The following is a 26,780-nucleotide window of genomic DNA, read 5'->3' on the forward strand; positions in this document are numbered from 1 at the left end:
GTTCTCGTGACGTACACATGTGAAGCGGACATAGCCCGCGAGATGCGAATGATTAGCTCAATTTCTCGGTCTCTTCTCTCCCTCTTCTTCCTCACTGTCCCCCGTCCTCCTCTCACCGCTGCCAGCAACGTGCTCGTCGTCGCGCACCTCCTCCAGATCGAGAGTCGAGACCGGGTCGATTTAATTGTAAGGTCCGGCTCAATCTTGCCGCGGAGATCAATTTCGCAAGCTGCGCCTCCTCCGACTCCGAGCCCCGAACAAGCGCTCCAGACTTGTGTCCTTTCTTCGCAACTCCTCCTCTTCGCCCAGGTTTTTCGCCGCTCGCTCTCGGTAAGCATACCTGCATGTGCACGTCGTCTTTGCACTCGTCCTCACAATCGCACAATCCACCGCAGGACACGGATCTCCTGATACCCGCCCGTGGGATGCCTCTGTCAGGTCCCCTTCGCTCTTCTCGTCCTCCCGGTCCCTCGACGTGGCCTCCTAGCTCAGGAAAGTCAGAAATATGCACGCAATATACTCTGGGGTCAAGCCCCAACAACTCCGAGCGTGCCAAGGCTATCGCGGCTCTCGTTATCCTGCTTGCGCATAGGAGTCTCGCTCTCGCGGACGCCGTGGTCCTCGGACGGACGTGCAAAGCCCTCAGGAGCGTCACAGAGGCAGCGATCGTCAGGTGTGTGTCAGATATATATATGGGAGGGGAGTGTGGGGAGGTTCAGCTGAGGTCTGCCGGGGCGGTGGAGAGCTTTGCGCGATTTGTCGCGAGGTGGACGGAGCGCGCAAGCGTGGACGGAATCGATGAAGAGGCCGAGGGCGACGATAGCGACGAGGAGGTTGGCGAGGACGATGAAGACGTCGATGAAGACGATACGGACGACTCGAATGACGAGTTTCATAGCGTGAATTCACGCTCGCCCACACCCTCGCCACCGTCCCCCGCGACACCATCCGACGAGAAACCCGTGTTGCGCATACGGAGGCTCGCGTTCTTCATCCCGCCGTCCCAGCTTTCGAAAGATTTCCCTACCACATCCCTGCTCGCCATTCTATCCGCCGCCGCCGCGTCGCTCGTCCACCTCCACATCGCATACGCCGAGACCCTATTAGCCCATGACCCCCGCATACCGAGCGCACTCGTCGCGCTCTCCTCCATTTCCGACCTCGTCTTGTCCGAGCTCGGCCCCAAAGGCTGCGAGACCCTCAAATCCCTCACTGCGCCCCTCGAGCACGTCGAAGTCGACTTCGACGACGCTTGGGTCGAGTCTGTCACCTGCGCCTCCTTCGCCAAGCCCACATCCTCCACCCTCGTCCCCGCCCTGCCCAACGGCGAGTCCTCGGGGCTGCCCACTCCCGCTCCCACCCCTGCGACGACGCCAGCAGCGCCGTACGCGAACACAGTCCTCCCGGACCCGGTCCCACTCCTCTCGCACTCGATGGCCACGCTCCGCTCCCTCCGCGCGAGCAACGCGATCATCGTCACCGTCGCCGACAAGCTCCGCTACCCCTGCGTGCGCACCCTCGCGCTCCGCCTCGCGGGCGTGCCCACCGTCACCCCGCTCGTGCACGCCTTTCCCAGCGTCACGGACCTGTACGTCTACACGCCGTTCGACGGCTGCGGCATGCGCGCACCCCTCCCCCTTTCTCTCCCCATGTCCTCCCATGCACAGCTGGAGAGACCTCCCTCTCCGACAGGACACCACCACAAGAACAAGAACGGCAAGCGTCGCATGCGCGCGCCGATGCCCGACATCCACGCGACGCGCGAGGCGAACCGCACATCCCAAGTGTACAGCTCCTTCCCGCCCCTCGCGTGCGTGCGCGGCTTCGCCCCGGGGCTCTACGCGCTCGGCCTCTCATGCGCGGTGCACCGGCTCGAGATCGGGAGCATGAGCCCCCCGAGTCTCGGCGGACAGGAGGCGGGCGCGGTGCGCAAGCTGCTTGCGGACACCATGCCCGCGAGCGTGAACTTGGGCCTCGGGCGCGGCTGGTGGGGCTCCGAGTGGCGGAGGGAGCGGACGCGCGGGCGCGAGCGCGAGCGGGGACTGAAGGCGATCTTTGGCAGCGCGAGCTCGGAGGAGGCTAATGCGGCGGGCGCGTGGTCGGGGGTGAGCGAGCTTGTTGTCAGGGTTGAGGAGCCTGGCCGATGGAAGCACGTTACGGTACGTTTTCCTTGTGAGCTCGCCGACGCAGACACCGAGGCTGACGTTGGTATTTGCAGAACGACCTGCTCGTGATGATCCTCCCGCTCGCGAACACGCTCACGACGTTCGTCCTGCACTGGGACCGGACGTCCGTCCCCTTCGACCGCGCTTCCTCCGACGACGACCGGGACGACTACCAGTTCCCGCCGCCCTCCCCGTCCGCCTCTCCGCCCTCGCGAACAGAGCGTTTCGCGCGCACGGTCGCAGAGCAGATGCCCGCGCTGCGCTACCTCCTCGTCGAGATCCTGCACGACCGCCGCCGGCCGCCGTACGCGTTCAACTTCGACGCTGTGGGGAAGTCGGGTTCCCCACCGTTATCATCCCCTCCGTCAGGGAACGGCGTGCACGACGACGACGGGCAGAGGAGGTACGAGCGGCGGTTCTGGCGCATAGACCGCTCCGAAGAGTTCTTGTGCCTCGACCCGCTCACTGAGGCTGCGGCGCGGAGGCTCATGGAGGCGGAGGGGCTGACGTTCGAGGACCGGGTACGGTATCGCTAGCGCCGCACCGCGCCGCCGAGGTGCGAGGTGCGAGGTCTTCCTCCTCAGGCTGCTCGCGCGCGGGTGTGTTGGGGCGTCTTCGTCCTCGTCTTCCGCTTGGGCTTGGGGTGGTGGTGGTGGTCTTGTTCTTGTTCTTGTTTGACGATCTAGTTAGTAGGTTATTTCTCCAATCGCGAACTGACTCTCTCGACTCTTGACTCTTGACTTTTCACTCTGGACCCTGTGCATGCTGAGCAAGTAATCCACTCACCCCATGTGTCGCATCTTGTGTTCAAACTTCAGATATCATCTCCCCTTCATCCCTTCGTCCCGATGCCCACACACCATGCACCATACACATATACATATACTTACATGTATCCACTTGATACGTTCCCCACCCCCTGCCTGCTTGTCTTGCTAGTCCGCGCTCGTAACGTCCGCAGCTAACGTTGTATACTCTGTATGTAATGCTAATCGGCTACTGTATACACACACTCAGACTCAGACCGAGGCCGAGGCCGCCCGCGGCTGTGGCCAACGTTCCACGAGAGCGCACCGGCTGCGAGCGACGACGCGTTTGCTACTCTCACGTCGTGCGAGCGAGCGCACAACTGCAGAGGTGGCGGCCCATTAATTGCGGATGCACTCACTGCAGGGTCCCACTACGACGACTTCGTAAGGTAAGGCGTCGTAGATGTCGATGTCTTCGGGCAAGTCGCCGTCCCGCAAGTGCCCGATTGGTCTCTTTGGCGTATGGTACGAGCCTGAAGCAACGCGTGTATGTCTTCATCAGATGGCTCGTGCCGCTAACCCGGCGGGTGAGGTCTTCCAAGCAGGTTCAGCGCATGAATAGGTGAGCAGTGTACCAGTAGGTACAGCGGAACGTACCTCAACGAATGCGGCCAGGATGCACACGCGAAAGAGCGTCGGCGGGAACGTACACCTGCCTGTACGCGATAACAGCATGCGCATTGCAACAAGTTGCTTTGAGACGCCTAGTGTACATACCTCCCACCACCGAGAATGCATGCATGTCTGCACCCGGATCCTGCACGACGACCGCCCGCGCGCCAACTTCGGTTGGTCTGTCGTCACGGACGCAACCTGAGGCCTGAGATCCAGAGCTAGTAGGGGTTGCACGAACTTGCAGTGTGCCGTGGCGTGAAGTCATAGGGAGACTATCGGGAGACAAGATTCAATTTGAGCTAGTACGGTGCGACGGAGCTGGAAGAGGCGTGCTCACGGTGTGCTGGATGGCGGAGGACTGGAGCTCCGCCTCTCCGGTGCTCTGTTGCGCTCGCCCATCGCGACAGTCCTGCCATGTCTCTCTAGATCTCAGCGTCGACCCCCACGTTCCGGCTGGAGCCGGCTTGACTAGTACAACCTGGAACACTATCAGCTTGAGCACGCCTGCATGCCGTGAACGTGCTCTGAGTCACAAGCCTGACGGGCGGGCTCGCTGCAAGTGGGGAGGCGGGCCCGGGGGGCGGGCGAGAACTTTGGACGACGCCTAAGATGCGTACGAGTGATACTGTGCATTGGAGGTGCCGGGAAGAATTGATAAGCTCGGGGCAGGTCGTGCATCCGGTCGCCGTATCTACGCACGTACGACCCGAGCCAGCTGCCAGCCTGGGTGAAGGTGTCGACTCTACTACTAGTCCTGGGTCGAAAACGATCCTGCGAGCTCACGTCGTTGTAGCGGCGTGGTCTGTAGCAGACAAGGGTACCTGCGTGTGGTAGATGGGTCTTGGAAGAGAGCCAGAAATAAGGCGCGAGACTGGGTGCAAGACGCGTCGGAGGAAGGTGCCAGCAAAGAACTTGAAGGGCAGAAGAGTCGAAGACTGACGAACACTCGAGCCTTGAGCACATGTCGGAAGTCGCTGATGGAGCATTATGCACTGCAATAGTCCATAGCATTCGCAGGAACATAGATGCTTTCCTTGCATCGCCGATGTCTGGATGGTCGGAGAGGAAGAAGGGCGCCCGCGGGCGTTTGCTGTCTCAAGGCGCTCTCCCTCGTTCACCATGTCTATCCTCGCGACTATCATATGCTCTGCGGCATGTACTTGCTGTCTCCGCCGAATCTCTATTATATTCGACGTAACGAAGAAGACGGGCACGTAAAGAACGCCGCTACCACCAGCAGCCATACACGCTACTAGCTTGAGTCTCGACTACAACCCTGGAAAGGAGAGACGTGAGATCAGTACGATCCCTCCTCGCACGCCCGGATTACTGAAGTGAGTCGGTGGGTTAGTGCTGCAAACGTCTGGGGGAACTAACGACACATGCACACGATCCATGTTGTCTGTCTGGAATGCCATCCGTCTCAAGAAATCAAGGAGGCCGGGCGTCGCTGTTTCGATGTCGCCAAGCTCACCTGACATCGACGTGCGCGGCTCCGCGCAGTTCCTTCTAGGCGGACAAATGCACGAAACTATAGACGAAGGATTCGGGAAGGATGGAGGGAAGGCTTCGTGCACGGTGCCAAGACGCAGTGGAAGAGACTTGAGAGGTATGTTACGCATCGAGTACGTCCCTCTCGAACACCACCGCCCTCGAGCCATGTCCGTCATTGGCCGCAGTACTCCAGCGCACAGATTGCTCGAGACATTGTGCACGTCATCCTGTCATCTGCAATGGCGCCACCGCTGCACGTTGCCTGTCTAGTCACCCAGGCCTTGGTGGGAGCACGATACGCTCATGTTGAGAGACTAGGGCATGTATGAAGATCGGCGTAGGTGCGACCCTGTAGGGTGCTGAGATTTGAATGGCATGCATGGGGAGGTTAATCCCTGGTTTCTGACGGCGTTACGCCTGGTGGGATGCGTGAAATTTGTGCGTGGTTTCGGGACGTCCTTCAAGGTCGTCCAAGGTGCGCGGTAAGACTTTTTTCGCCACCTCTGCCCGACGGTACCGTGCTCATCGATGTGTGCATGAAGAGGCACGCTTCACCGAAAAGATATTTTTGCACAACTCTCGGGGTGGTCGCGAGGCCCGAAACGAGATACCATAGTTGTACACATTGCGGTGAAGTATATACGAGTGCGAATCGCGAATCGTGAGAATGGGTAGTACTTCGTAGGCTCGGGGAGTCCAATATCACATACAAGGAGTCGTGTACGTACATATCGCAGTTCTAGCTACCAAAGATCGGATGAGGTGTGTTCTGTCGATGCGTAAGGGGTGTGTATATGTAGGAGTACCGTGTTTTGCTAGTGCATACTATATCGGTCAGTCAATGGAGCACGCGACACGTCCGACCAGACAAACCGAGAAACCTGAGGATGCAGGCAAACTTGTCCCTCTTTATCCGCCGATGCCAAGGTGCTTCCGTCCCCACAGAAAATGACACACATCAACCCAGCACTGTAGTCCGTGAAGCGCCATATGAGTGATCCATCCGTGACACTCCACAAGCGAACAGTTCTATCGTTCGAGGCGGTTGCGATGTATTGCTCGCACGGAGAAAAACATGCAGCGTTCACGTTGCAGATATGTCCCTGGAGGCTGATGTGCGGAAAGAAATCACCGCAGTGCTTTCGGAAGAGGGTTACTGAATTTAGGCTCCATCTAGCATCCTCGTGGCCCCAGCGACTCGGAGACCTCATCTGGGCACGATGGGACTGCAAGAGCGGAAAGATGGATACGATCAAGATCGTCTCTCCACCATACACAAGATCGTATTCGGGTCTGTTTGATGTCCTCGGTCGAGATGACCCGGGAGCCGTCAACAACGCGCCAGACAGTGAGGACGTCATGTTCATCGGTATGGATGGCCGCTAAGAAGTTGCCGGTGTCAGAGAATGCAAGAGTGGATATGTATCCAAATGACGATGATATCTCCATGAGACTCGTCGGTGGGTATGCCATTGCGCTCCATATAATGATAGTGCCATCTTGTGCGCCGGTAGCGAGGTAACGACCGTCCGGGGCGGCGGCTATGGCCGTAACCTGTGTGCTGTGACCAAGTTCCTCTGCTCAACGGTTAGCAAACAGGCAGAGCAGTAAATGGGAAGGGCGGTACACACCGGAAGAGCAGCAGATTTCCAATTTCCCATCTCCATGTAGACGAGGGAAGCGCTGCTGAATCGTCCGTGACCAGAACGCGAGTCTGTTCTGCTTGGCGTGTTCAAGCGAGATCGTCAGGCGTGGTATCTTGTGCGTAAGGATGGCTTCTTCCAACTGTTGACATCCTCGCACTACACCTTCGTCGTCGAAGACAGAAGTGTTTGTGAGATAGGTGAAGTTAATTGTCAGGTGGCGAAGTGGAAACTTGAGGAATGACGTGATGCCTTCGACAAAAGCCGCGATGTGATCAGAGTCCACTGCTATATTTGAGAACTCCACAGAGTGAGGCCGCTTCGACTCTGACTCGGAGAACACGCTCAGGCTGAGCTCTTTTATGCAATCTACCGCCCACTGTCAGCGATTGTATGTAGGTCGCGGTTCCAGGCAAGACGTACTTCCATTCCAACAATTCACCAACCATAGCATCTCCAAGGGTGAAGAGCACATGCTGACGATGAGGCCAACGACTCCAGGAGGATCTGTGTCGTATATCTTGTCAAGAGAGGTCAGCTAAGAATCACCGCAGAGTATATGTTGAGGACACGACGCACCTCCAATTCAGACAACCAGCGGCACTTGTCACGGAACCGCCCCATGCGACTCAGGACACCTCCGTGGTCCTGCAGGTCACTGACAGACACCATGTAAAGTTTCAGGATCCGCAGTAGTGGGAATGAGATCAAGAGCCGTGCGAGGTCTGCTCCTGTGCGAAAGCGAACACCCGACAACTTCAGCTCTTGCACTCGGAGATACGTCTTGATACCGCGGAGACTTGCAGCATGATGGTGCGAGAAACCCTTGTCCCACGAATAAACGGAATACTTGTAGGTGCGTAGGTTCGGAAGCCGTGATAGCAAGACCACTGGGAATGCATTGAGAAATGGAGATTCCTTATTGATCCGGATGAAGACTCTCCGGACGGCCGCAGCGATGCGAGGGTGAGCGGTGAAGTAGTGGTACATGGAGGAGACATCTTCATTCGACTGTATACGGATAGAGGTCATGAGTTGATACCGAGCACGGGGAAGCCATCCGCGACAGGTCAAGGCGCAACTTCGAAGGGTGTAGAAATCGTCGCTGAGAAGATCGATGATGCGCTCTGCGACTTCGACCGGGACGCGGGGTGGGTCTGCGAGGATCAACGGAGTAGTCGGAAGAATGAGGTGAAGCGAGTCAAGTTCACTGCTGATTTGGTCAATGTCGCCCTCGTCGACTGTGAGCGGAACGCGAGAGGTGTGTGTCAGGGTCGACATGGTGGTGGGAGAGAGGGAAGAACGTTGGCGCACACGTCCTTGCCAGCCTCGGCGTCCAAGCGATGGCATGCATCTGCCGCGTTCCTATATAAGGTTGTGTCGTTTGCATGCGAGCACCGCCCTCTGGGCTGTCCCTATCGCGAGGATCTATGGTTCATATTAACGGTCGACGCCGAAGACAGTACGCTGGCCTCGAAGCCTCCACTGCTTCACCGCCCCAAGATCGAGCTACATACGCGACCGGCGCGGGATGCATACGCGTGAGGATGTATCGACACACGGTCATCACAAAAACACATGCTGTACTACTCGTATGGAACGCGCTATGCCAGCCGCTACCCTGTTTCCATCTCCGTTCCAGACAAGAAACGGATTCTCCTCCGACCAGTCTGCGCGAAGTCGTATGGCACACTGCCTCTGCGGTTCCTGACGCTCCCCTCCGGAGTGACGAGTGCGCCTTGGGCCGTGGCTCTCCTCAGGCCCTGACACGTGGTTCCATGCCATCTGGATGTCGAAGCGTGGAAGTCTGAGCGTCGAACGGTTGTTCCGGGACCACATGCGACGGCCAGCGCCAGCGAAGTCCTACCGACAGTAAGCCATCAATAGCACAGAGAGCACGCAGCGAGCAGACGAGACACGTCGCACAATGAGCAACGACATCCGCACGAGTCCCCATCGCTCTGCTCGGAGCTCGGAGCTCTATTCTATAGTCCGAAGTCCACATTCAAGGCTGAAGACTTGTGTGCGGTATGAGCGAATTTGATGCGGACCCGGGTGTAGTCCGAGAATCGTCACGCCAGACTCCAGCCGAACGGGGACAAGGAGCCCCGGGACAGGTTACAAGTCGCCGTTGAATCGAGGAGCTCGACGGTATGCCTTCGCTTACTGCCAGAGTCAGGAGTTTGGGCGGGACCAGCTCCAGGACGTACATATGAAGAGCCGTCTCAGCTGTCGAGACTCGGCTCGGAGTCTGCAGGTCCGGAGCGCGGCATGCGAGGCAGGAGATACGGGCCAGCGAAGGGGAGCAGAGGGGGCCTAATCAAGTGGGACGCAAAGCAGACCGAGCGTAGACGCAAGCGTGCGAGGAAGCACGAGCAAGAATGGATGGGCTGAGGGTGCGGACCCGAAGATAAGATTGCGGGTGCGGGTGCGGGTGCACGGGTCGTCTGTGTCTGGCGTTGGGATAGAGCGCGCTGCGCCCATCGCCCATAGCTGCTCGTGTATACGCTGGATGTCATCGCACCAGCACGCATGTTCCCGGAGCTCTTCCCGACAGCCTGCAGCCAACACCGAGGCAGGCGTCGAAGCTTCACCCCAGCCCAGCGAGGTGATCGGATGTGAGGCAACAGGGCCGCGAGGAGAGCAGTGTTGCGCATCGGCCACCTCCGCTCTGAAGAGGCACAGTCGTGGCCGCGGACAGCATCCTCGACTGCGACTGACCGCCGCCTTCCAGATTCCCCGCCGGGCTGCGAGAACCGTGACGACGACCTGCGCCCGCCCCTGAGATTTCCAAGTCTTGAAGCTTAAAGCCCGAGTCGAAAGCTGAAGTCGCGGGGCGACGTAATGCATTGATGCGGATGAGACGTTTGTGCGTTCTCCGACTCCAGCTGAGAGGACAAGGGCCCCTCGGAGGGTCGAGAGGGTTGAACTCCATGTAACGCATACGCGCACACGCACACGCAGGCCCTGCGACATCGCCTGTTCCTGCCTGTATGGTCCTGATACAAACAATGTCAGTGAGACGTTATGGGGTGCGACATCGATGCATCACCACCGGTCACCGCGCCGCCTGCATGCTAATGATACAAACAAAAGACGTCAGGCGGAGACAGCCTGAGGGCGGACGCGCCACACGGTGAGATAAATGTAGACGAGACCACGATTGAATACTGGCAGCATAGACAGAGCGCGCCACCTCCAAGCGATCGACGTTCTCGAGTAGAGTACAGCGGAGGACCAGTCCAGCCCGTCAACGCAGCGAGCACGGGCCCTAACGACGCTGGAAAGCCGAGGTCACGATGACGTGCGGTGACCCGTCCATCCATTTTGATACCTCGAGCCCTCGGGACCTCGGAGACGTGGACGTGGACACAGAAGGGGGTGGAAGAAAGGACAGCGATGCATATAGTATGAATTTGAGCAATCTACACACCTCCGAGTGTTATGCATCTCGCGTCTGCGTCTCGGCAGGATGTCTCCTACCCCTCTTCGCTTCTTTACCCCTCCAAGTCGTACACGTTCTCCTTTTTGTCGTGGGGTCCCGAGGGTGCGTTCAAGGAGGCGGCATTGACATGGGGAGACACGCATATCGGCATTGACACGGAGGGACACGCACATGGCATTAAGCGGGCTTAACAGCCTCGACGAAGCGACGCTCGGCCTCGTAGAAGTTGATGTCATTCCAGATAGCGGTCAAGTACTGCGAGAGGGCGTCAGCTCATACGCCGGGGCGAAAGAAAAGGCCACTCACATCAGCCTTTCCCGCAATGACTCCGAGACGGGCACACGCAGACGTCCGCACCCGCTGATGCACCGACTTGGCCCCCGTACGGCGATGCGAGAACGTGCAGCGGGATCTGCGGATTGTTGAAGCCCGACGGCGATAGGCAATTGCAGACGTAGGTGTGCGTAGAATGACATTGTAAGTTTAGATGCATGCACTCGTCCATGTCACGCAGAACTTGTGTTTGGAGCTACTTACCTCGATGAAGTACCAGGGTATCGAGCGCAAAATTGATCCCTCGCTATGACCACGAAAAAGTGCGTCGAGGATGAGATGCATCTTCAGGCGGGTCGGGGCCGCCCCTGCACTAACCGCCTCAAGATACGAGGTGAGGAGGCCAGCTGGAAGACAACGTGCTAGCAACTAGAATCGAGGGTGAGTACGCATCATGGAACGGCACGGCGGACGTACCGGTGACCACGGAATGAGATACACGCATCGATCATGATTGTGTAGCTCAAGCTCAAGCTCGTCGTGAAGCGGTCAAGACAGACGGCACGGAGCGCACTCTGTAAGCGGATCACAAGGCTCACGATCAGTTGCAAGTACCACAGCCATAAGCCGTCGACGTACTCGATACTCGAGTGCAGCTAGTCGACGCAGACGATTCCAGGTGCAGCTCTGCGAGGGAGTCCGAGGTGGCGACGGCGACGTCCGCCTCTGTTGAGATATTGGAGGTGTGCACGCGGATGCAGAACGGATTGCAATGCATACAGAGTGCATACACACCTATCTGCATCTCGCGGAGGACTGATCCTACCCCGCGTCTCGGCAGGGACGTCGCCTCCTCCCACCCTCCTTCCTGGTTCTCTGCTCTGCGAAGCGTACATGCTCCATCGCTTTAAGTGGACTTGGCGAGGCCGCGACGAAGCGACGCTCGGCCTCGTTGAAGTTGATAACGTTCCAGATGGCGATCAGGTACTGCGCGAACGCGTCAGCTCTTGCGTGTGGGCGTATGAGAAATACGACTTACGTCAGCCTTGAGGTTGTAGTACTGGAGGTAGTAGGCATGCTGCCAGGTGTCGATGTCGAGGATGGGGATGTGGGAGAGGTCTCAGACGATGATCTCGAGTTTCTTGGTGTCGTATTCGTGGCCGAGCGGGACTCCGCCGGAGGATGGCCGCAATGACGAGTTCTTCTCCTTATTGAACGCTGCGAGTCGCGGATGGAAGGGCGAGAACAGAGCAGAGAAAGACGAGAGGAAAAGGCCATTGCAAACGTAGGCATGCATGAAGCGCAATTTTGAGGTCAGAGGAGAATTTTACACGTCGCACAGGACTTGTGCTTGTATCCACTCACCTCGGTAGACCACTAAGACGCGTAGTTAGTCCGTGGCCATGACCACGATTCGGAAGTGAGCGTCGAGGATGTCGGCCACGCGGGACGAAGGTTCCAGCAGACAACTAACAGAGGTTCTAAGTCGCTGACCTGTCGCTGACGAGCAGTCGTTGTCCGTTCGTTCGCAGGAGGAGATGAAGAAGGGGAAATGTGCATTGTCGGACTCGCTTGCACCGGGAAGTAATAGGCACGTGCCGCCAGCAATGACGTCCCCACGCGCCTCGCCGTCGCCCGCGTCCTCGTCCTGCCCACCATGTCCGTCCTCACCGCTGTTGCCCGCTCTTAAGGTCCCCGCCGCGTCGCTCTCGCTCGCCCGTACGTAGCGTGCACACGCGACAACACCCATGACGTGCGTCTCCGTCTGCCTCGCTCCCCCGCCCGACCAGCTCGCTGACTCCGTGCACGCAGGCTCTCGAACCGCACATCTCGGGCAAGCCCAGGCACCCTCCGCCAAGGAGCAGATCAAGCACCATTCCGTGCTCAACTTCAACCGCGGCGGGCACATCAACGACTCTCTCTTCTCGAAGAACCTCCCGCTCTAGTCCGAGGGCGGTGTCGAGATCGCTGCGGGTCCTCTCAAGACGCCCTTGTCGCTGATTTTGCCGGCATCGATGGTGAGTCTCATCATCGTCGCCCTCGTTCTACGTTCCAGATGGCGTATCCGCGTCGACTCCTCCTCTACGTGTACACCGCTCACCCACCATGCAGCGTACAAGAAGAAAATGAACTCCGTCATTGCCGCCATCCAGGGCTCGGGCTGAGGCTGGCTCGACTACAACCCGCACAACAAGAGACTCGAGATCGTCACTGCTCCTACGTCCCCATCCTCAGCATCGACACCTGGGAGCACGCCTTCTACCTTAGTATCACAACGGCAAGTCCGATGTGAGTTGCCTTTTCTTTCGCCCTGGCGTAAGAGCTCACGGGCTCGGGCAGTACTTGACCGCCGTCTGCAACCTCCTCAACTTCAATGAGGCCGAGCGTCGCTTCGTCGAGCCTGCCAAGTCCGATGCGCATGTCCGTGTGCGATTGTCGCCTTCCTTAACCCTGTCTCGTGCGCCGACGACGGAAACGTGTGCGGCGGAGCGCGTACGAAGGGACATAGGAGACGTCCCTGCCGAGACGCGGACGTGAGATGCTGTAGCATGAGGTGTGTAAATTGTTCGAGTTATACTATATGCATCCCTGTCCTTTCTTCCAACCCCCCTCTGCGTCCTGGGCTCGTGTCTCCTCCCAATAAGACAACATGCACAGACAGCTTGTTCTACGTCGTCGTCGTCGTTCCCTCGAGCTCCCCTTGCAGAGCAGCGTCCGCATCAGCCGCGCTCGTTCTCGCTCGCCGCTGCATGGGTACGTCAACGACAGAATGCGGTTGCAGTACTACTGATCATGGACACTGCCTTCTACTTGGAGGTGGTGCGCCACCGTCTCCCCTTCATGACGCTCTCAGTCTATTCAACCACGATTTATACGGGCTCCCCGAAATCTCAACGAAATCAGAGGCGGACGACCTCGATCCCCAGCCGGGTATATAGAGGCTCGCTATAACTTCATCTGTATGCGGTGTGCCGCCCGTTGCATATACGAGCTGGATACGGCTCATGTCTGTCCGCCGTACATCGCTCATTTTCCAGTCCACCGTGGATGTCCATGATCACTGGCGGGTAGAGTCTGCCACCTGCGCCTCCTTCGCTAAGCCCGCATCGTCCACTCTCGTCCCTGCTTTGCCCATCGACGAGCCCTCGGGGCTACCCAAATCTGCTCCCTCCCCTGTGACGACTCCAGCAGCGCCACGCGCGAATACGACAATCCTACTGGACCCGGTACCACTCCTCTCGCACTCGATGGCCACGCTCCGCTCCCTTTGTGCGAGCAACGCTATCATTGTCACCGTTGCGGACAGGCTTCGTCGCGCTCCGCCTGGTGGAGTGCCCACCGTCACCCCTCCAGTGCACGCCCTTCCCAGCGTCACAGACTTGTACGTCTATACGCCGGGCATGCCCGCGCCTCTTCCTATGTCCTCCCATGCACACCTTGAGACACCCACCTCTCCCACAGGACACCACAAGAACGGCACGCGTCGTCTGCGCCCGCCGATGCCGGACATTCACGCGACGTGTGAAGCCAATCCCACGTTACATCTCAATTCCACAACTCCTTCCCGCCACTCGCATACGTGCGCGGGTTCGCCCCGGGGCTCTACGCGCTCGGTCTCTCGTGCGCGGTACACAGACTCGAGATCGGGAACATGAGTCCGCCGAGTCTGGGCGGACAGGAGGCAGGCGCGGTGCGCAAGCTGCTTGCGGAGACGATGCCGGCGAGCGTGAACTTGCGTCTCCGACGAGGCTGGTGGGGGTCCGAGTGGAGGAAGGAGAGGACGCGCAGCTGCGTGCGGGATTGAGGGCCATATTTTGCAACGTGAGCTCGGAAGAGGCCAACGCGTCGGGCGCGTGGTCGGATGTGGGCGAACTTGTTGTCAGGGTGGAGGAGCCTGGGCGATGGAAGCACGTCACGGTGAGTCTGTCTGTGAGCTCCCGACGCCGAAGCCGACACCGAGGCTGATGTTGGTCTCCGCAGAACGACCTCCTCGCCATGATTCTCCCGCTCGCGAACACGCTCACGACGTTTGTCCTCCACTGGGACTGGACGTCCGTCCCCTTCGACCGCGCGTCTTCCGATGACGACCACGACGACTACCCGTTCCCGCCGCCCGCCCTTTCCGCTTCTACGCCCTCGAGAGCGGAGCGTTTCGGTCGCAGAGAAGATGCCTGCGCTGCGCTACCTCCTCGTCGAGATCCCGTCCGACTGTCACCGGCCCCCGTATCAGTTCAACTTTGACGCTCTGACACAGTCGAATCCCCCACCGCTATCATCCCCGCCATCGGGACACGGCGCGGCCGACGATGGGCAGAGGAGGTACGAGTGGTGGTTCTGGCGCATAGACGACTGGGAGGAGTTCTTGTGCCTCGACCCGCTCTCCGAGGCGGCGGCGCGGAAGCTCATGGATGCGGAGGGGCTGACGTTCGAGGACCGGGTGCGGTACTGCTAGCGCAGCGCAGTGTCGCCGAGGTCTGAGGTCTTCCTCAGGCTGCTCGCGCGCGGGTTTGTTTGCTGGACGTTTTTGTCTGTCACTCACTCGGGCTTGGTGGTCTAGTTTGATGATCTATTTAGTGGGCTGCTCTTCCGATCTCGAACTGATTGACTATTGACTATTGACTTTGGACCCTGTACTCGGGTACATGCTCAGCAGATTCATCTCCCCCATGTGTCACTGGGTTCTCAGACTGCTGCGCGAATTCAGGACGTTCTCGGACCACTCTCGTCCGTGCTCGCAGAGCGACGCCGCGCTAACTAGGACTGGAGACGGGTCCGATACGGTTCGCGATGTATCCACGTCCAGTCACGCCGCTCACCCATCCTTGCAGCGTTCAAGAAAGATGAACTGAGTGACAGGGCTCCAGCTGGAACTGGCTCGGCTACAACCCGAACACCAACAGGCTGGAGATTGTCACCGCCCCCACGTCCCCATCCTCGGCATCGATATCTGGAAGCACGTCTTCTACCTCTATTACCGCAACGTCAAGTCCGATGTGAGTCGCCTTTTCTTTCGCCTCGGCGTATGAGCTGACGCGCTCGCGCAGTACTTGACTGCCATCTGGAACGTTATCAACTTCAACGAGACTGTGTGTCGCTTCGTCAAGGCCATCAAGTCCACTTGACGCGAAGGAGCACGCACGCTTCGCAGAGTAGAGAACCAGCACGGAGGGAGGGAACCAGCACGGAGGGAGGGAACCAGCACGGAGGGAGGGAGGAGGAGAGATACCTGCCGAGACGCGGGGTAGGATCAGTCCTCCGTGAGATGCGGATAGGTGCGTATGCACTCCGCATGTATTGCGATCCTTCTCCCATCCCTTCTACGTCCACGTGCACATCTCCAATATCTCAACAGAGGCGGACGTCGCCGTCGCAACCTCGGAATCTCTCGCAGAGCTGCAGCTGGAATCGTCTGCGTCGACGAGCTGCACTCGAGTACGTCAACGGCTTATGATTTCGATACTTAGAACTGATCGCAACCCCTACGGTCTGCTTACAGAGTTCGCTCCGTGCCGTCTGTCTTGACCGCTTCACGACGAGCTTGAGCTGCACGATCATGATCTATACGTGTATCTCACCCCGTGGTCGCCGGTACGTCCGCCATCCATGTCTCTGGGGCTCAGTGAGTTCCCATGCTGCATCGCCGTTCCTCGACGCGTACTCACGTCCTTTATATCTCGACTGCATAGGCGGCGTGGTGGCCGGTGATGTCACAGCACATCCGCGTCCGCGTCCGCGTCCGCGTGCGCGCTCACCCGTCGCATGCCCTCAAATATAGTCATGGCCCGGCCTGCTGCATCTGAAGCGCACTTTGAGACCGCCACATTTCGATTTGCCAGTGGAATCGGCGCATGCTCAAGCTGACCTGCTCGCATTTTGACGCCGTCAGTGCATGGGCGGCCCGCACCCGTCAAGTTAAGATGCATCTCGTCCTCGACGAACTTCTTCGTGGCCATAGCGAGGTACTGGTTTTGCGCTCGATACCCTGGTACTTTAGCGAGGTGAGCGGCTCGCTCTGCGCGACATGGACGAGTACATGCATCTGAACATACAATGGCATTCTACGCACACCTACGTCTGCAATCGCCTATCGCCATCGGGCCTCAACAATTCGCAGATCCCGCTGCACTTCCTCGCATCGCCGTACGCGCTCGCTGATGCACTTACTTGGCTCCCGGACGTCTATGTACGCTCGTCTCGGAGTCATTACGGGAAAGGCTGATGTGAGCCGCCTTTTCTTTCGCCCCGGCGTATGAGCTGACGCCCTCGCGCAGTACTTTACCGCTATCTGGAACGCCATCGACTTCAACGAGGCCGAGCGTCAATTTGTCAATGCCGTCTCCTTGAACGCATCCTCATGAGCATACGACAAAAAGGAGAGCGCGTGCGATTTGGAGGGTTAAGAAGCGCAGAGGGGACGTAGGAGACGCAGACGCGAGATGCTGTAGCATACCCTCGGAGGTGTGTAGATTGCTCAACTTCATACTATATTCATCACTGTCCTTTCTTCCGCCCCTTCTGTCTGCGTCCACGTCCACGTCTCCGAGGTCTCGGGGGCTCAAGATATCATATATCAACATACATGGACGGCTCGCCGCACGTTGTCGTCACCCCGCCTTTCCGACGTCGCTAGGGTCCGCGCTCGCCGCGTTGACGAGCTGGACTGGTCCTCCGCTGAACTCTACTCGAGAACGTCAATCATAAGCTTCGCAGTATGCCTGCAGGTGGCACGCTCCGTCTACGCTGCCAGTGCTCAATAGTGGTCTCGTATACGTATATCCCACGGCGTGGTGCGTCCGCCCTCAGGCTGTCTCCGGCTGACTTTTTGTTTGGATCATAACTTTACAGGCGGCGCGGTGACCGGTGGTGATGTCGCACGTCATGCGTCTCACTGACATTGTTTGTATCAGGACCATACAGGCAGGGCGGGGACAGGCGATGCGTGCGTGTGCGTGTGTGCGTATGCGTTACTAAAGTCAACCCTCTCGACTCTCCTAGGGACCTTGTCCTCTCTCGGCCGGAGTCGAAGAACGCACAAAAGTCTCATTTGCATCAATATATTACGTCGTCCCAGGATCTCAGCCTTGGACTCGGACTTCAAGCTTCAAGACTAGGAAATCCCAGGGGCGGGCGCAGGTCGTCGTCAGGGTTCACTGGGCTGGAGGGAAGCTTCCGCATATGTCTTGGTGTTGGCTGCAGGCTGTCGGGAAGAGCTCCGCGAGGGCATCCAGCACACGCGAGCAGGTCTGGGCGCAGCGTGCTCCATCCCGATGCCAGACGCAGACGACCCGTGCACCCGCACCCGCACCCGCAATCTTATCCTCAGGTCCGCACCCTCAGCTCACATCCATCCTTACGCTTTATCGCACGTTTGTGTCTATGCTCGGTCTGGTTTGCGTCCCACTCAGATTAGGCCCCCTCTACTCTCCTTCGTTGTTTATCTTCTGCCTCGCACGCCGCGCTCCTGATCTGCGCATCTCCGAGCCGAGTCTCGACAGCTGAGACAGGTCTTCGTATGTACGTCCTGCACTTCGTCCCGCACCAAACTCCTGACTCTAGCAGTGCGCGAAGGCGTACCGTCAAGCTCCTCGATTCGACGGTGGACGCAGCGCCTCAACTTCTAGCAACCTGTATCGGGGCTCCTTATCCTCGTTCAGCTGGAATCTGGCGTGGCGAGTCGGGATCACGCACCTCGAGTTTTGGACTATATCCCGGCCCGCATCGAATTCGCTCATATCGCGCAAAGGCCCCAGCCCCGAATTCGGACTGCAGACTGTAGACCCGAGCTCTGAGCTTCGACACGTCGGCATAGCGCAGGCAGAGGCGGCCTTCTCGGACGGTCGAAGTCTCTCGAGACTCGAAGGCCTGCAAGGTGCCTGAGGATTATCACCTCGGCCGTGCGTCCTCGGAGTGAGCAAATGCCACGGTTGCTCATCGTGACACGTCTCGTCTTCTCGCTGCGTGCTTTCTGTGCTATTGACCGCTTACCGTCGGTAGGACTCCGCTGCCGCTGGCCGTCGCATGTGGTCCCGGAACAATGGTTTGACGCTTAGACTTCCACGCTTCGACGTCCGGGCATGGAACTACGAGTCGGAGTCTGAGGAGTGCTACGGCCCCAGACGCACTCATACCACCCACTTCGATGTTTGGTGTCGAGCGGGGGAACACGGCGTGTACTTAGTAGCATACCACATACTACGTGCAGAACCGATTGATGAATTATGTGCAGGATTGCTGAGATCGGCCGGTACCCAATGCATAAGCTCGATCACGTAACTATTGGACTATGAAAAGATACAACCAAAGGCTATAAGGTCTTAGAAATGGCATGGGAAACGACTTCGCTCGTGCAGAGATGAACTTTGAAGCACTGGTTGAGCCTGTTCCGGCTGGTCATGTGATTCAGGAACTAATTGGTTTGTATGGCGCGGCGAGCCCCCTCCCCCACAAATCACCAGATCTGTCCATGATGCGTGCGATGTCAAGGCTCAGGTGACCTGGCAAGTACCTTTTCGAGGCTCTTCAACCCCCATGAACATATGCACAGTCCGCATAAGCAAGCTGCAAAATATCAACTCGTCATATGTATGTGCGATGTCTTACTGTGACTACATACCGGTTATTGAGCCTGTCATGAAGGAGATGACATTGAAGACACAACTAATGACTGCAAGTACAATGCAGACGACCAGATTGCCGCCAAACACAAAGGGCCACACTGAAAAAAGGGACATCACTTTAGTTGCAGATGGCTGAGCACGAGGAACGTTTACACACGGAGAATGGAAATTGCACCTCTGTGTTGCTTAGGATGAGCATACGTACTACAAGAGTGTATAAACTATGAGATACTTACCCCATGCCGATACCAGTGTTTCACCGTTGATGGAAATGCTATAACATTGTTTTTGGTGTCAGCTCGGAGTAAACAGAGGCTTGCGCATGATATTCTAGAGGTTCAGAATTGGGGGTGACCATTGCACCCCTCGCTCCTCCCATACTCTTCCTGACATAATCGGGTCCGATATGCCAAAGGGGTGGAATGCCCCTACTAGTCTACATCTTTGACCGGGGAGAGGATCACAGAGCCAAACCTGGCAACGCATGACCGAGCATCAATTATGGTGGACAAATCGCGGTACGAGTGGACCCGACCCAACAGTATGCAGGTTCCCAGGGGCTGCCTGATTCTCATGTGCATTGAAACCGGGAGAAACCGCAATGATTGAGTTAAGGTTACATACTTCGTCTGAACTTAGCCCTTGCGAGATTCGCAAAAGCTTCGTCGGAGATGTGAGGCTGTCGCTGAATGTGAACGGAGGTGAACAATTCCTACGACATCGTAGACATTGTAGACAGGTCAAGACAAATCTGGTTCTGGGTGAAGATCAAGATATCAGACACTCACCTGCACACACTGATTTTGGCGAAGAAATCCTCTGAGGCCAATAACACAGGTATAGAGTGTCTCAGAACAACAGAGAGAGCAGTTGGATGCGAGGGATAATCCTGGGAACCGTTCTTGACAAGGGCACCATTATGTACTTCTCCGAGTTTCCCTGGTGACTAGTCTTGTAGCATCTTGTATTTGTGTCGACACAGGAGGCGATAACACGTGTCCGTTGCCATCCCTGCGGGGGGGGCACTTTGAGCGCAAGTCTAGCAACTGTGGCGAACTTCCGCCTCCGCGCACTTGGTAAAAGTCCTACCCGATATGTCCATTCCGAGTCGCATATTGGACAATAATGCAAATGCTATCAGCAATTTCAGCAATCAGAACACATGCCCAAGAGGGTGTAATTTGGGGGACATACCATACAATAGAGCGGGCAGCTGAAGGTGGCCAATTGTCGTGGCATCTATTGCGGTACGAGAAGAGACATCAAAGTGGACCAAGACAAGCAATTATGCAGCTAATACACAGCTTGTTCACGCCAAGCTGCGCTATGATGGTAATGCGACCATCGCCTCCGAGCCTGCGTGTGCCTCTTGTGCTCCGAGTCATACCTCCAGTCGTACAATAAAAGTATCGGATACTACGGCGACTAGCGCTAGGACCAGCCACCGGCGATGGCGAGAATTGGAATTGCAGTTACGACGCCTCTTGTGAAAGCTCCTGGGCAACGTGAGACGGCGAGAAGCTACATGCGGCGAGACTCAAGAGGCACAGGGTGACGCGCCGCAACATCCTACCACCCTCAGGTCTCGATATAGGTATACAAACAACATCAATAACTGTGCCATCTAGGTCTCACAGCTCTGGCCAATCCATCACACTAGTACATGCTCGAAGCCCCTCCCGACACGGAACGTCGAACATTCCAGTCCCCTCTGACAGTCTGTACGGAGTAGTACCCAATATGACATACCGCTACGCTCACGAGTACGCCGTGGCCCATAGCCCTCTGACCGAGAGAACTGACATCAGACAGCCTGCAGCCAACACCGAGGCAGACGTCGAAGTTTCGCCCCCAAGAGAAGACGACCAGACGTGAGGCAACAAGGCCGCGTCGCCGCGAGGAGAGCAGTGTGCGCATTGGCGACCACCGCTTCGAACACGCACAGCCATGGGCATCCTCTACTGCGACTGACCGCCGCCTTCCAGAAGGCGCGCCTAGCTGCGATAACTGTGACGACGACCTGCACACGCCCCTGAATCGACCTGGGTTTGAGGTTTATTCGAAAGGTAAGGACCCCAAACGGTGCTTACATTGCGGCACGAGAAGACTCTGTGGACGAGGCAGGGTATGGCCAGATGGCAGGCTGAGCCGAGAAGACACAAGTAGAGGCGATTGTGGTTCACTGGTAGTCGCGGATATGGTCGACTATGCGAAGCGGAGCAGTAAGAGCCTCAGGTTAGGCTCAGAGGACGGGGCAGAGGCGCGACTTAAGGTCTTCTGAGTCCGCTGAGAGAAGGCGCCTCGAGCTCGAGGCAATCCACGGGCCTGCACGTCGAGCGACCGGGCTGGGTGAATGAACATACACATCAAGCTGCAGCTCAACGAGTATGGACCGACGTGCCCAGACGTACCTTGCCCTGGTTCTGCAGCCGCTTAGAAGTGTTCAAGAGAGTGCCCGTGGCACCAAACATCACGGTGACAAGACCTGTACAGTTCGACGCGTCGTCATATGTGGTTCAAACATTCTGTCAAGCCTCAAGCATACCGAACAGAATGAGAGCTTCCCATGGGACCGGCATGACGAAAAGTGCACCTCCTGAAGAGTGAAGATGGAAGATGGAAACTGCGATGTTAGTGGGCCGAACGCCTCAATGTTCGTTGCATGTACTGTGAGACCGTCAGCACAAACTTCAAGCCCGAATGCAGGTCGAGCGAGTGTTGGGCCCGAATTCGCCTCGGGAGTTGATGCAAACTTGAAATGAACAAGTCACTGAGACGTTGAGGAGGTGTCGCAGGCCAGGTAATGTGTTCATATTCGAGGGGCCCGGGCCTGAGACGTCGGTCCTTGAAGGCGCACTGTGTAATGTACACACCCATGTCATCATCGATGTCGATCATTCTCATAGGACGAAACGGGGAGAGGGACAGCGAACGTACACGGTGAGATCCACGCAATAAGTCATGATTAGACAGCTCGAGCGCGCCGTGAAGCGGCAACGGGCAAACTATCTGCAAGCAGAATACAACGTTTAGGATCAGTATCGCGATCGTATGCTATTGGCTACGCCCTCATACAGCGGCGAGCGGGTGCAAGTGCAGCTCGTCGACACAGATGCTAGGAGACCGAGTCGACGACGAGGTGCAGCGAACCGTCCGCACATCTTGACATAGGGATCTCGGAGACGTGTATGCGGACGCAGAAGAAAGACAATAATGCAATGCATATGCCAATGCGCGATTGAGCAGTCTACACACCTCTATGGAAAACAACGCGTCCGCGTCTCGGCAGAACACACTCCATCCGCTCTGCTCTGTTTCTGACATTCTACACTCCGAAGCGTATGCTGTCGTGGGCGCACGAGGCTGGGTTGAGGGAAGGGCTTGATATTGGCATGGAGAGACACACGCATCGAGTTTAGGCGGACTTGGCAGCCTCGACGAGCCGAGGCTCGGCCTCGTTGAAGTTGAAGTTGACGAGGTTCCAGATGGCGGTCAAGTACTATGCAGGCGTGTCAGCTCATGCGGGTGAGCGTATGCGCAACGCTACTCACATCGGCGTAGACGGTATGATATTGAAGGCAGAAGGTGTGCTCGCATATATCCATGCCGAGGATGGGGACGTGGGACCCTGTTTGGGAATGGTAGCATCATTGAGCTTGGTGTCGGGGGTGGTAGACAAGCCAGCCCCACCCGGAGCCTTGGATGGCAGCAGTGACGAAGTTCTTCTTCTTCTTGTATGCTGCATGATGGGTGAGAGGCGTGTACATAGAGGAGGACTCGACGCGGATACATCATGAACGCGTGCGACGATAATGGCACTCACCATGGATGCTGGAAAGTCAGCGGCGAGGTCGTCTTGAGAGGGCCCGCAGAGAGCTCGCCGCTGCACTAAGACTGGGGTGCGAGGTTCTTCCAGAAGAGAGAGTGATTGATGTGCCCGCCACCGTTGAACTTGAGTGCTTACTGGAGCTTGATCTGCTCCTTGAGGGAGGGTGTCTGGGCATAGGACTCCTCTGCAGCATTGAAGCTGTTGACGTGAACATGATGGTGCTCGCTGTGGTGTAGGTCGATCGTATGGCCCTAGACGTGCGACTCGAGAGCCTGCGTGCACGGAGTCAGCGAGCAGGCTGGTCGGGCGAGGCAGAGGGAGACGCACGTCATGGGTGTAGTCGCGTGTGCAAGCTGCGCGCGGCGAGCGAGAGCGACGCAGCGGGGACCATGACACGCGCTCCGAGGCGGGCAGGAGAGCGGGCGACGGCGGTGAGGACGACATGGTGGACAGCGAGGACGAGTTGGCGGGCGACGGCGAGGCGCCTGGGGACGTCATTGCGGGCGGCACGTGCCTTTTGCTTTCGCGGTGCAAGCGACAATCCTTCTCCTCCTCCTCCTGCGAACGGACAGACGATGACTGCTCGTCAGCGACAGGTCAGTGACTTGAGGCAATCCGCCAGTTGTCTGCTGTAACCATCATCAGCTCTCGGTCTCTTTTCCCTTGTCCGACCGCGTGGCTGACATTCTCGACGCTCACTTCGTGGTCTCCAACTACGCATCGAGGTGAGTGGATACAAGCACCAGCTCTGCGCGACGTGGAACATTCGCGTATGACCTCACAATCGCGCTTCACGCACGCCTATGTATGCAATCGCCGGCTCCTCTGCTCTTGCCTCCCCTTTGCGCTCGGGCCTCACGACATCCCTCTTGCAATCTTTATCATCATGCGAGTGCGTGCTGGCATTATACTCCTGCACTAACTAAAAGCAATCTCAGGCCGCATGCCTGCATGGTATAGTTCTCTCGCCCGCACTCAACACAGCCAGACGGCCGACTGCTCATCGTCGACTTCCGTCAGATGCTCGACCCTTCGTCATCACGCTACGATGGGTCGACGGCCTTGGTTCCTCCACGCTCCTGCTCGTCTCTTTCTCTCGTTCGACGCATCGGCCGAACCATGCACCACACATCCTGGGATGAATACTCACCTCTTCGTGGTCAGCGTGACGGACGAATCCCAAGGCCTACACCCTAGTCACGCCCTAGTCTGTTTACACTCAGGTTTATGCGCTAGTCCTGCGCGACATGGACGACTCGCCGCCTTCCTGGACGCCCGCTTGGCTCTTTTCCACACTGGCAGAATGAGTCCGCGATGACTGCGAACGCGAGTTCACGGGCGACAGAAGTACTCGGCCCTCTCACGCCAACATCGCCGCCCGTGGTCAACACTCTCCCCAGGCGTATGCCCATCTTCGCCATAGCTACCACCGGGCAGTCCTCACCGCCTACGATGCGTGGCACACAGGTACGTCCCACACCTGTCCTGCACACGAGGTGAATCCGTCGCTACTCTCTCCTGCGCACTAGTCATTCCGTCCATGCCATCCCTCCTCGCCCGCATGCCGACTACACCAGCAAAATCGCATTCTCTCTCCCGTCCTCGTGAGCCTGAGGCGGCGTGCGTTATCTGCCGCATGCACAAGAGCTCCGGGACTCCGCCCAAGTCAAACATAAGCAGAAACCTATCCCGCTCTTCGCATGTCCCTACTTCGACTCCTGTCCACGTCAAAGTTCGCCTGAGCTGCTCGGCAGGCACACAGGTACGTTCCGGTCAGTTCTGCGTGTTGCTCAAGAGGTGAGTCCATCGCTCGTCCCGTCTCGCTCTCTCTCCCGTGGGGGAGAGGCACGTCATAAGCGTAGTCGAGCAGCAGCAGAGCGGGCGAGTTGGCGGGCGCGCCTGGTGATGTCATCGCTGATGGGACCGCGCACATCTTCGGACTGCTGGTCAGTCAGTCGCCCATCTCATCCTCGACAGACTGCGTTGAACTAATCTCTCACTCAATACCCTCGAGGTCAGGAGCATGTTCTGTGCGAAATCGACGGCTTGCATCTGACCTCGTTCCTCTCTCGTCTTTCTCTACTCGGGCTTGGTGGTCTCGTTTGACGATCTAGTTAGTGGATTGTTCTTCCTGTCTCGAACTGACTGATTATTGAGTTTAGACCCTGTTCTCGAGTACATGCGCAGATTCATCCCCATGTGTCCCATCTTGTTCATCGACATCACCCATCCGTCATGCATATATACATACACATGCATGTATCTCCTCCCACTCTACGTGATACGTTCCCCGCTGGTCTTGCTAGTCCGCGCTCATAACGTCCGCAGCCAACAGTGTATACTCTGTAGTATGTAATGCTAATCGGCTACGGACACTACAGCTCGCCCGTCAGGAAATCAGTATTGCGTGGCGACCTCATCGACGCAGTGGTGCTCTCGTATGACCGCTCTCACGGCATCCTCCATCTTCTGCGAGTGATTGGTGTCGAGTGTGAAGTCGTCGTTGAGGATCGCGAGCTGATTGTACTCACGGCCGTCCTCGTAGACAGTCGCGGGCAGCTCCGTCCGATCTTGGGCGCGAGCTTCAGGCCCTCACGAAGGATGGCGATGTCGGCCGAGTGCGCGAGATACTGCAGGTCGATGAGCGGCTCGACGAACGGGTCGTTCGACGTGATGTAGATCCTGCCGTGCGAGAACGGGTGCTGCAGCCCGGCCTGGATCGCCACCACGTTCGTGCCGTTCGACCCGCTGTCCATGAGCTGGTACAGAATCTCGATCTGCGCGACACCGCTCAAGAATATTGTGTTCAGCGTCGTGTTGTAGATCGCCTCGTAGCCCGCCTTGACGGTGTGGTCGGAGCTCGGGACGAGCGTGCTGACCGAGGTGGAGAGCGCGTTGGCGATTCGGATTTGCTGCTTGAGCGTCGCCTCTCCGTCAGCGCCGAGGACGACCGTCGAGTTGACGTATGCGACGGCCAAGTTGACGTAGGAGAGGAAGATGGGAGTATTGCCGGTGGTGTTCGAGGCATACAGCGACGCAGCAGTGTCGGTGTTCGTCTGGAAGACAAGGCCGGAGCTCTGGAGCGCGTGTCAGTGGCGGATCGAGAACATGAACAAAGGGCATCACATACCAAGTGGTCCTGGAGATGTTGTCCGACACCCGGGAGGTTGACCTGCACGTCGACACCGGCGGCTTGGAGAACGTGCGAGGGTCCAACCCCGCTGCGCATCAGCACACGCGGGCTGCCCATCGCACCGCTGGAGATGATGACCTCCTTGCGGACCTTGATCGTCTCCCTAGCCGCGTCTGCAGAGCTCGCCCACTCGACCGCCGTCGCCGTCAAGTTGTCCTTGTTCGAGCTGTCGAAGATGATCCGCGTGACGGTCGCGTTCGGGAGCACGGCGAGGTTGTCGCGCGGCGGGAGCGGGTCGATGTACCCAGAGCGGGACGACCGCGTCCAATTGGCCGGGTTGATCGAGTTGGTCGCGATGTACGCGCCGTAGTTCTCGCCGCCGTACGCGTCCGGGGTCACCTCGACTCCGGCGTTGGCCAGAGTGCCAGTCCAGTTACCGACGATCGCGAATTCGCTGCGGGCGCGCGCGCATGTGAGCGATGGGAAGCGCAAAAGGAGGTGAATGAACTCACAAGCCAGGGTACGAGACGTGGATGGGGCCGTTGGTGCTGCGGCTCGATGCGTGTACTCTTGGAAGGGGCCCCGCGAGGCCTGTCGCGGCTTGCGCTGAGTGCGGCAGGGTGCAGCGTGAGTGAGGCTGTGCGGTCTCCTGATGATGAGGGTGTTCAGTATGTATGTAGCGGAAGGCGCTCGGAGGACACGCGAGCGTTATGAAAGTCGAAAAGGCCATGGTACCTGAATGGAGAATATTTCTTG

General features: G+C 57.8%; 16 protein-coding genes across 16 annotated transcripts; 6 read left to right on the forward strand and 10 right to left on the reverse strand.

The window, feature by feature from the left end:
* Positions 1-692: 692 nt before the first annotated feature.
* Positions 693-2,701, forward strand: L226DRAFT_473870 (uncharacterized protein; the record flags this gene model as incomplete). The annotated part of the gene is made up of 2 exons (XM_067676545.1): positions 693-2,159; positions 2,219-2,701. 2 exons carry the CDS (start codon positions 693-695, stop codon positions 2,699-2,701), a joined length of 1,950 nt encoding a protein of 649 aa, XP_067528731.1.
* Positions 2,702-4,726: 2,025 nt separating this feature from the next.
* Positions 4,727-5,494, forward strand: L226DRAFT_540936 (uncharacterized protein). Its single transcript, XM_067681967.1, has 2 exons — positions 4,727-4,923; positions 5,018-5,494. Exon 2 carries the CDS (start codon positions 5,048-5,050, stop codon positions 5,351-5,353), a length of 306 nt encoding a protein of 101 aa, XP_067528732.1. The 5' UTR covers positions 4,727-4,923; positions 5,018-5,047; the 3' UTR covers positions 5,354-5,494.
* A 485-nt stretch (positions 5,495-5,979) lies between these two features.
* Positions 5,980-6,192, reverse strand: L226DRAFT_444026 (uncharacterized protein; the record flags this gene model as incomplete). Its single annotated transcript, XM_067674858.1, has 1 exon — positions 5,980-6,192. A coding segment is annotated over one exon (213 nt), but the record flags the coding sequence as incomplete, so codon positions are not given.
* A 64-nt stretch (positions 6,193-6,256) lies between these two features.
* Positions 6,257-8,007, reverse strand: L226DRAFT_576630 (uncharacterized protein; the record flags this gene model as incomplete). The annotated part of the gene is made up of 4 exons (XM_067685390.1): positions 6,257-6,660; positions 6,715-7,095; positions 7,150-7,246; positions 7,306-8,007. 4 exons carry the CDS (start codon positions 8,005-8,007, stop codon positions 6,257-6,259), a joined length of 1,584 nt encoding a protein of 527 aa, XP_067528734.1.
* A 782-nt stretch (positions 8,008-8,789) lies between these two features.
* L226DRAFT_366609 (uncharacterized protein) lies at positions 8,790-9,861 on the reverse strand. The gene has a single exon (XM_067674264.1). It carries the CDS (start codon positions 9,700-9,702, stop codon positions 9,043-9,045), a length of 660 nt encoding a protein of 219 aa, XP_067528735.1. The 5' UTR covers positions 9,703-9,861; the 3' UTR covers positions 8,790-9,042.
* A 251-nt stretch (positions 9,862-10,112) lies between these two features.
* L226DRAFT_540942 (uncharacterized protein) lies at positions 10,113-10,677 on the reverse strand (the record flags this gene model as incomplete). Its single annotated transcript, XM_067681968.1, is given in 5 exon segments — positions 10,113-10,192; positions 10,206-10,299; positions 10,349-10,426; positions 10,478-10,531; positions 10,572-10,677. Coding segments are annotated over 3 exon segments (238 nt in total), but the record flags the coding sequence as incomplete, so codon positions are not given.
* Positions 10,678-10,724: 47 nt separating this feature from the next.
* L226DRAFT_366607 (uncharacterized protein) lies at positions 10,725-11,328 on the reverse strand. Its single transcript, XM_067674263.1, has 3 exons — positions 11,084-11,328; positions 10,922-11,019; positions 10,725-10,873 (listed from the first exon to the last, which is right to left on the reverse strand). The coding sequence occupies exons 1-3, from the start codon at positions 11,231-11,233 to the stop codon at positions 10,867-10,869; spliced, it is 255 nt and encodes an 84-aa protein (XP_067528737.1). The 5' UTR covers positions 11,234-11,328; the 3' UTR covers positions 10,725-10,866.
* Positions 11,329-12,092: 764 nt separating this feature from the next.
* On the forward strand, positions 12,093-12,687 carry L226DRAFT_366758 (uncharacterized protein). Its single transcript, XM_067674266.1, has 3 exons — positions 12,093-12,197; positions 12,257-12,462; positions 12,557-12,687. The coding sequence occupies exons 1-3, from the start codon at positions 12,193-12,195 to the stop codon at positions 12,607-12,609; spliced, it is 264 nt and encodes an 87-aa protein (XP_067528738.1). The 5' UTR covers positions 12,093-12,192; the 3' UTR covers positions 12,610-12,687.
* Positions 12,688-13,449: 762 nt separating this feature from the next.
* L226DRAFT_576633 (uncharacterized protein) lies at positions 13,450-15,567 on the forward strand (the record flags this gene model as incomplete). The annotated part of the gene is made up of 6 exons (XM_067685391.1): positions 13,450-14,065; positions 14,124-14,362; positions 14,426-14,647; positions 14,700-14,882; positions 15,310-15,438; positions 15,490-15,567. 6 exons carry the CDS (start codon positions 13,450-13,452, stop codon positions 15,565-15,567), a joined length of 1,467 nt encoding a protein of 488 aa, XP_067528739.1.
* L226DRAFT_366666 (uncharacterized protein) lies at positions 15,515-16,356 on the forward strand. The gene is made up of 4 exons (XM_067674265.1): positions 15,515-15,717; positions 15,798-15,877; positions 15,942-16,064; positions 16,132-16,356. The coding sequence occupies exons 1-4, from the start codon at positions 15,708-15,710 to the stop codon at positions 16,243-16,245; spliced, it is 327 nt and encodes a 108-aa protein (XP_067528740.1). The 5' UTR covers positions 15,515-15,707; the 3' UTR covers positions 16,246-16,356.
* A 110-nt stretch (positions 16,357-16,466) lies between these two features.
* Positions 16,467-16,803, forward strand: L226DRAFT_576634 (uncharacterized protein; the record flags this gene model as incomplete). The annotated part of the gene is made up of 2 exons (XM_067685392.1): positions 16,467-16,628; positions 16,717-16,803. The coding sequence occupies 2 exons, from the start codon at positions 16,467-16,469 to the stop codon at positions 16,801-16,803; spliced, it is 249 nt and encodes an 82-aa protein (XP_067528741.1).
* A 1,024-nt stretch (positions 16,804-17,827) lies between these two features.
* On the reverse strand, positions 17,828-18,406 carry L226DRAFT_540949 (uncharacterized protein). Its single transcript, XM_067681969.1, has 2 exons — positions 18,134-18,406; positions 17,828-18,084 (listed from the first exon to the last, which is right to left on the reverse strand). Exon 1 carries the CDS (start codon positions 18,375-18,377, stop codon positions 18,174-18,176), a length of 204 nt encoding a protein of 67 aa, XP_067528742.1. The 5' UTR covers positions 18,378-18,406; the 3' UTR covers positions 17,828-18,084; positions 18,134-18,173.
* A 1,339-nt stretch (positions 18,407-19,745) lies between these two features.
* Positions 19,746-20,353, reverse strand: L226DRAFT_366810 (uncharacterized protein). The gene is made up of 4 exons (XM_067674267.1): positions 20,257-20,353; positions 20,152-20,196; positions 19,851-20,073; positions 19,746-19,774 (listed from the first exon to the last, which is right to left on the reverse strand). The coding sequence occupies exons 1-3, from the start codon at positions 20,299-20,301 to the stop codon at positions 19,912-19,914; spliced, it is 252 nt and encodes an 83-aa protein (XP_067528743.1). The 5' UTR covers positions 20,302-20,353; the 3' UTR covers positions 19,746-19,774; positions 19,851-19,911.
* Positions 20,354-21,329: 976 nt separating this feature from the next.
* L226DRAFT_576635 (uncharacterized protein) lies at positions 21,330-21,641 on the reverse strand (the record flags this gene model as incomplete). Its single annotated transcript, XM_067685393.1, has 3 exons — positions 21,330-21,407; positions 21,474-21,547; positions 21,608-21,641. 3 exons carry the CDS (start codon positions 21,639-21,641, stop codon positions 21,330-21,332), a joined length of 186 nt encoding a protein of 61 aa, XP_067528744.1.
* An 836-nt stretch (positions 21,642-22,477) lies between these two features.
* On the reverse strand, positions 22,478-23,335 carry L226DRAFT_527415 (uncharacterized protein; the record flags this gene model as incomplete). The annotated part of the gene is made up of 5 exons (XM_067679110.1): positions 22,478-22,561; positions 22,614-22,690; positions 22,886-22,893; positions 23,027-23,142; positions 23,219-23,335. 5 exons carry the CDS (start codon positions 23,333-23,335, stop codon positions 22,478-22,480), a joined length of 402 nt encoding a protein of 133 aa, XP_067528745.1.
* A 1,953-nt stretch (positions 23,336-25,288) lies between these two features.
* Positions 25,289-26,754, reverse strand: L226DRAFT_527416 (uncharacterized protein; the record flags this gene model as incomplete). The annotated part of the gene is made up of 4 exons (XM_067679111.1): positions 25,289-25,461; positions 25,488-25,968; positions 26,022-26,478; positions 26,537-26,754. The coding sequence occupies 4 exons, from the start codon at positions 26,752-26,754 to the stop codon at positions 25,289-25,291; spliced, it is 1,329 nt and encodes a 442-aa protein (XP_067528746.1).
* Between the last annotated feature and the right edge of the window lie 26 nt (positions 26,755-26,780).

This window comes from Lentinus tigrinus (genome assembly GCF_003813185.1).
Source record: "Lentinus tigrinus ALCF2SS1-7 unplaced genomic scaffold L226scaffold_71, whole genome shotgun sequence".
Taxonomy (NCBI): Eukaryota; Fungi; Basidiomycota; class Agaricomycetes; order Polyporales; family Polyporaceae; genus Lentinus; species Lentinus tigrinus.

Bases quoted from the DNA above. Each gene is read 5' to 3' on its own strand.
- L226DRAFT_366609 (XM_067674264.1), bottom strand. From the start codon at position 9,702: ATGTCGCAGGGCCTGCGTGTGCGTGTGCGCGTATGCGTTACATGGAGT.
- L226DRAFT_540949 (XM_067681969.1), bottom strand. From the start codon at position 18,377: ATGAGCAACCGTGGCATTTGCTCACTCCGAGGACGCACGGCCGAGGTG.
- L226DRAFT_366810 (XM_067674267.1), bottom strand. From the start codon at position 20,301: ATGCCACGACAATTGGCCACCTTCAGCTGCCCGCTCTATTGTATG. The intron at 20,197-20,256 runs GTATGTCCCCCA...AATTGCTGATAG, and splicing joins GCTGCCCGCTCTATTGTATG to CATTTGCATTATTGTCCAAT. The intron at 20,074-20,151 runs GTAGGACTTTTA...CCCCCCCCGCAG, and splicing joins ACTCGGAATGGACATATCGG to GGATGGCAACGGACACGTGT.
- L226DRAFT_540936 (XM_067681967.1), top strand. From the start codon at position 5,048: ATGTCGCCAAGCTCACCTGACATCGACGTGCGCGGCTCCGCGCAGTTC.
- L226DRAFT_366758 (XM_067674266.1), top strand. The intron at 12,463-12,556 runs GTGAGTCTCATC...CCCACCATGCAG, and splicing joins TGATTTTGCCGGCATCGATG to CGTACAAGAAGAAAATGAAC.
- L226DRAFT_366666 (XM_067674265.1), top strand. The intron at 15,878-15,941 runs GTACGTCAACGG...GTCTGCTTACAG, and splicing joins CGTCGACGAGCTGCACTCGA to AGTTCGCTCCGTGCCGTCTG. The intron at 16,065-16,131 runs GTGAGTTCCCAT...TCGACTGCATAG, and splicing joins ATCCATGTCTCTGGGGCTCA to GCGGCGTGGTGGCCGGTGAT.
- L226DRAFT_366607 (XM_067674263.1), bottom strand. From the start codon at position 11,233: ATGCACTCTGTATGCATTGCAATCCGTTCTGCATCCGCGTGCACACCT. The intron at 11,020-11,083 runs GTACGTCGACGG...ATCCGCTTACAG, and splicing joins TAGCTGCACTCGAGTATCGA to AGTGCGCTCCGTGCCGTCTG.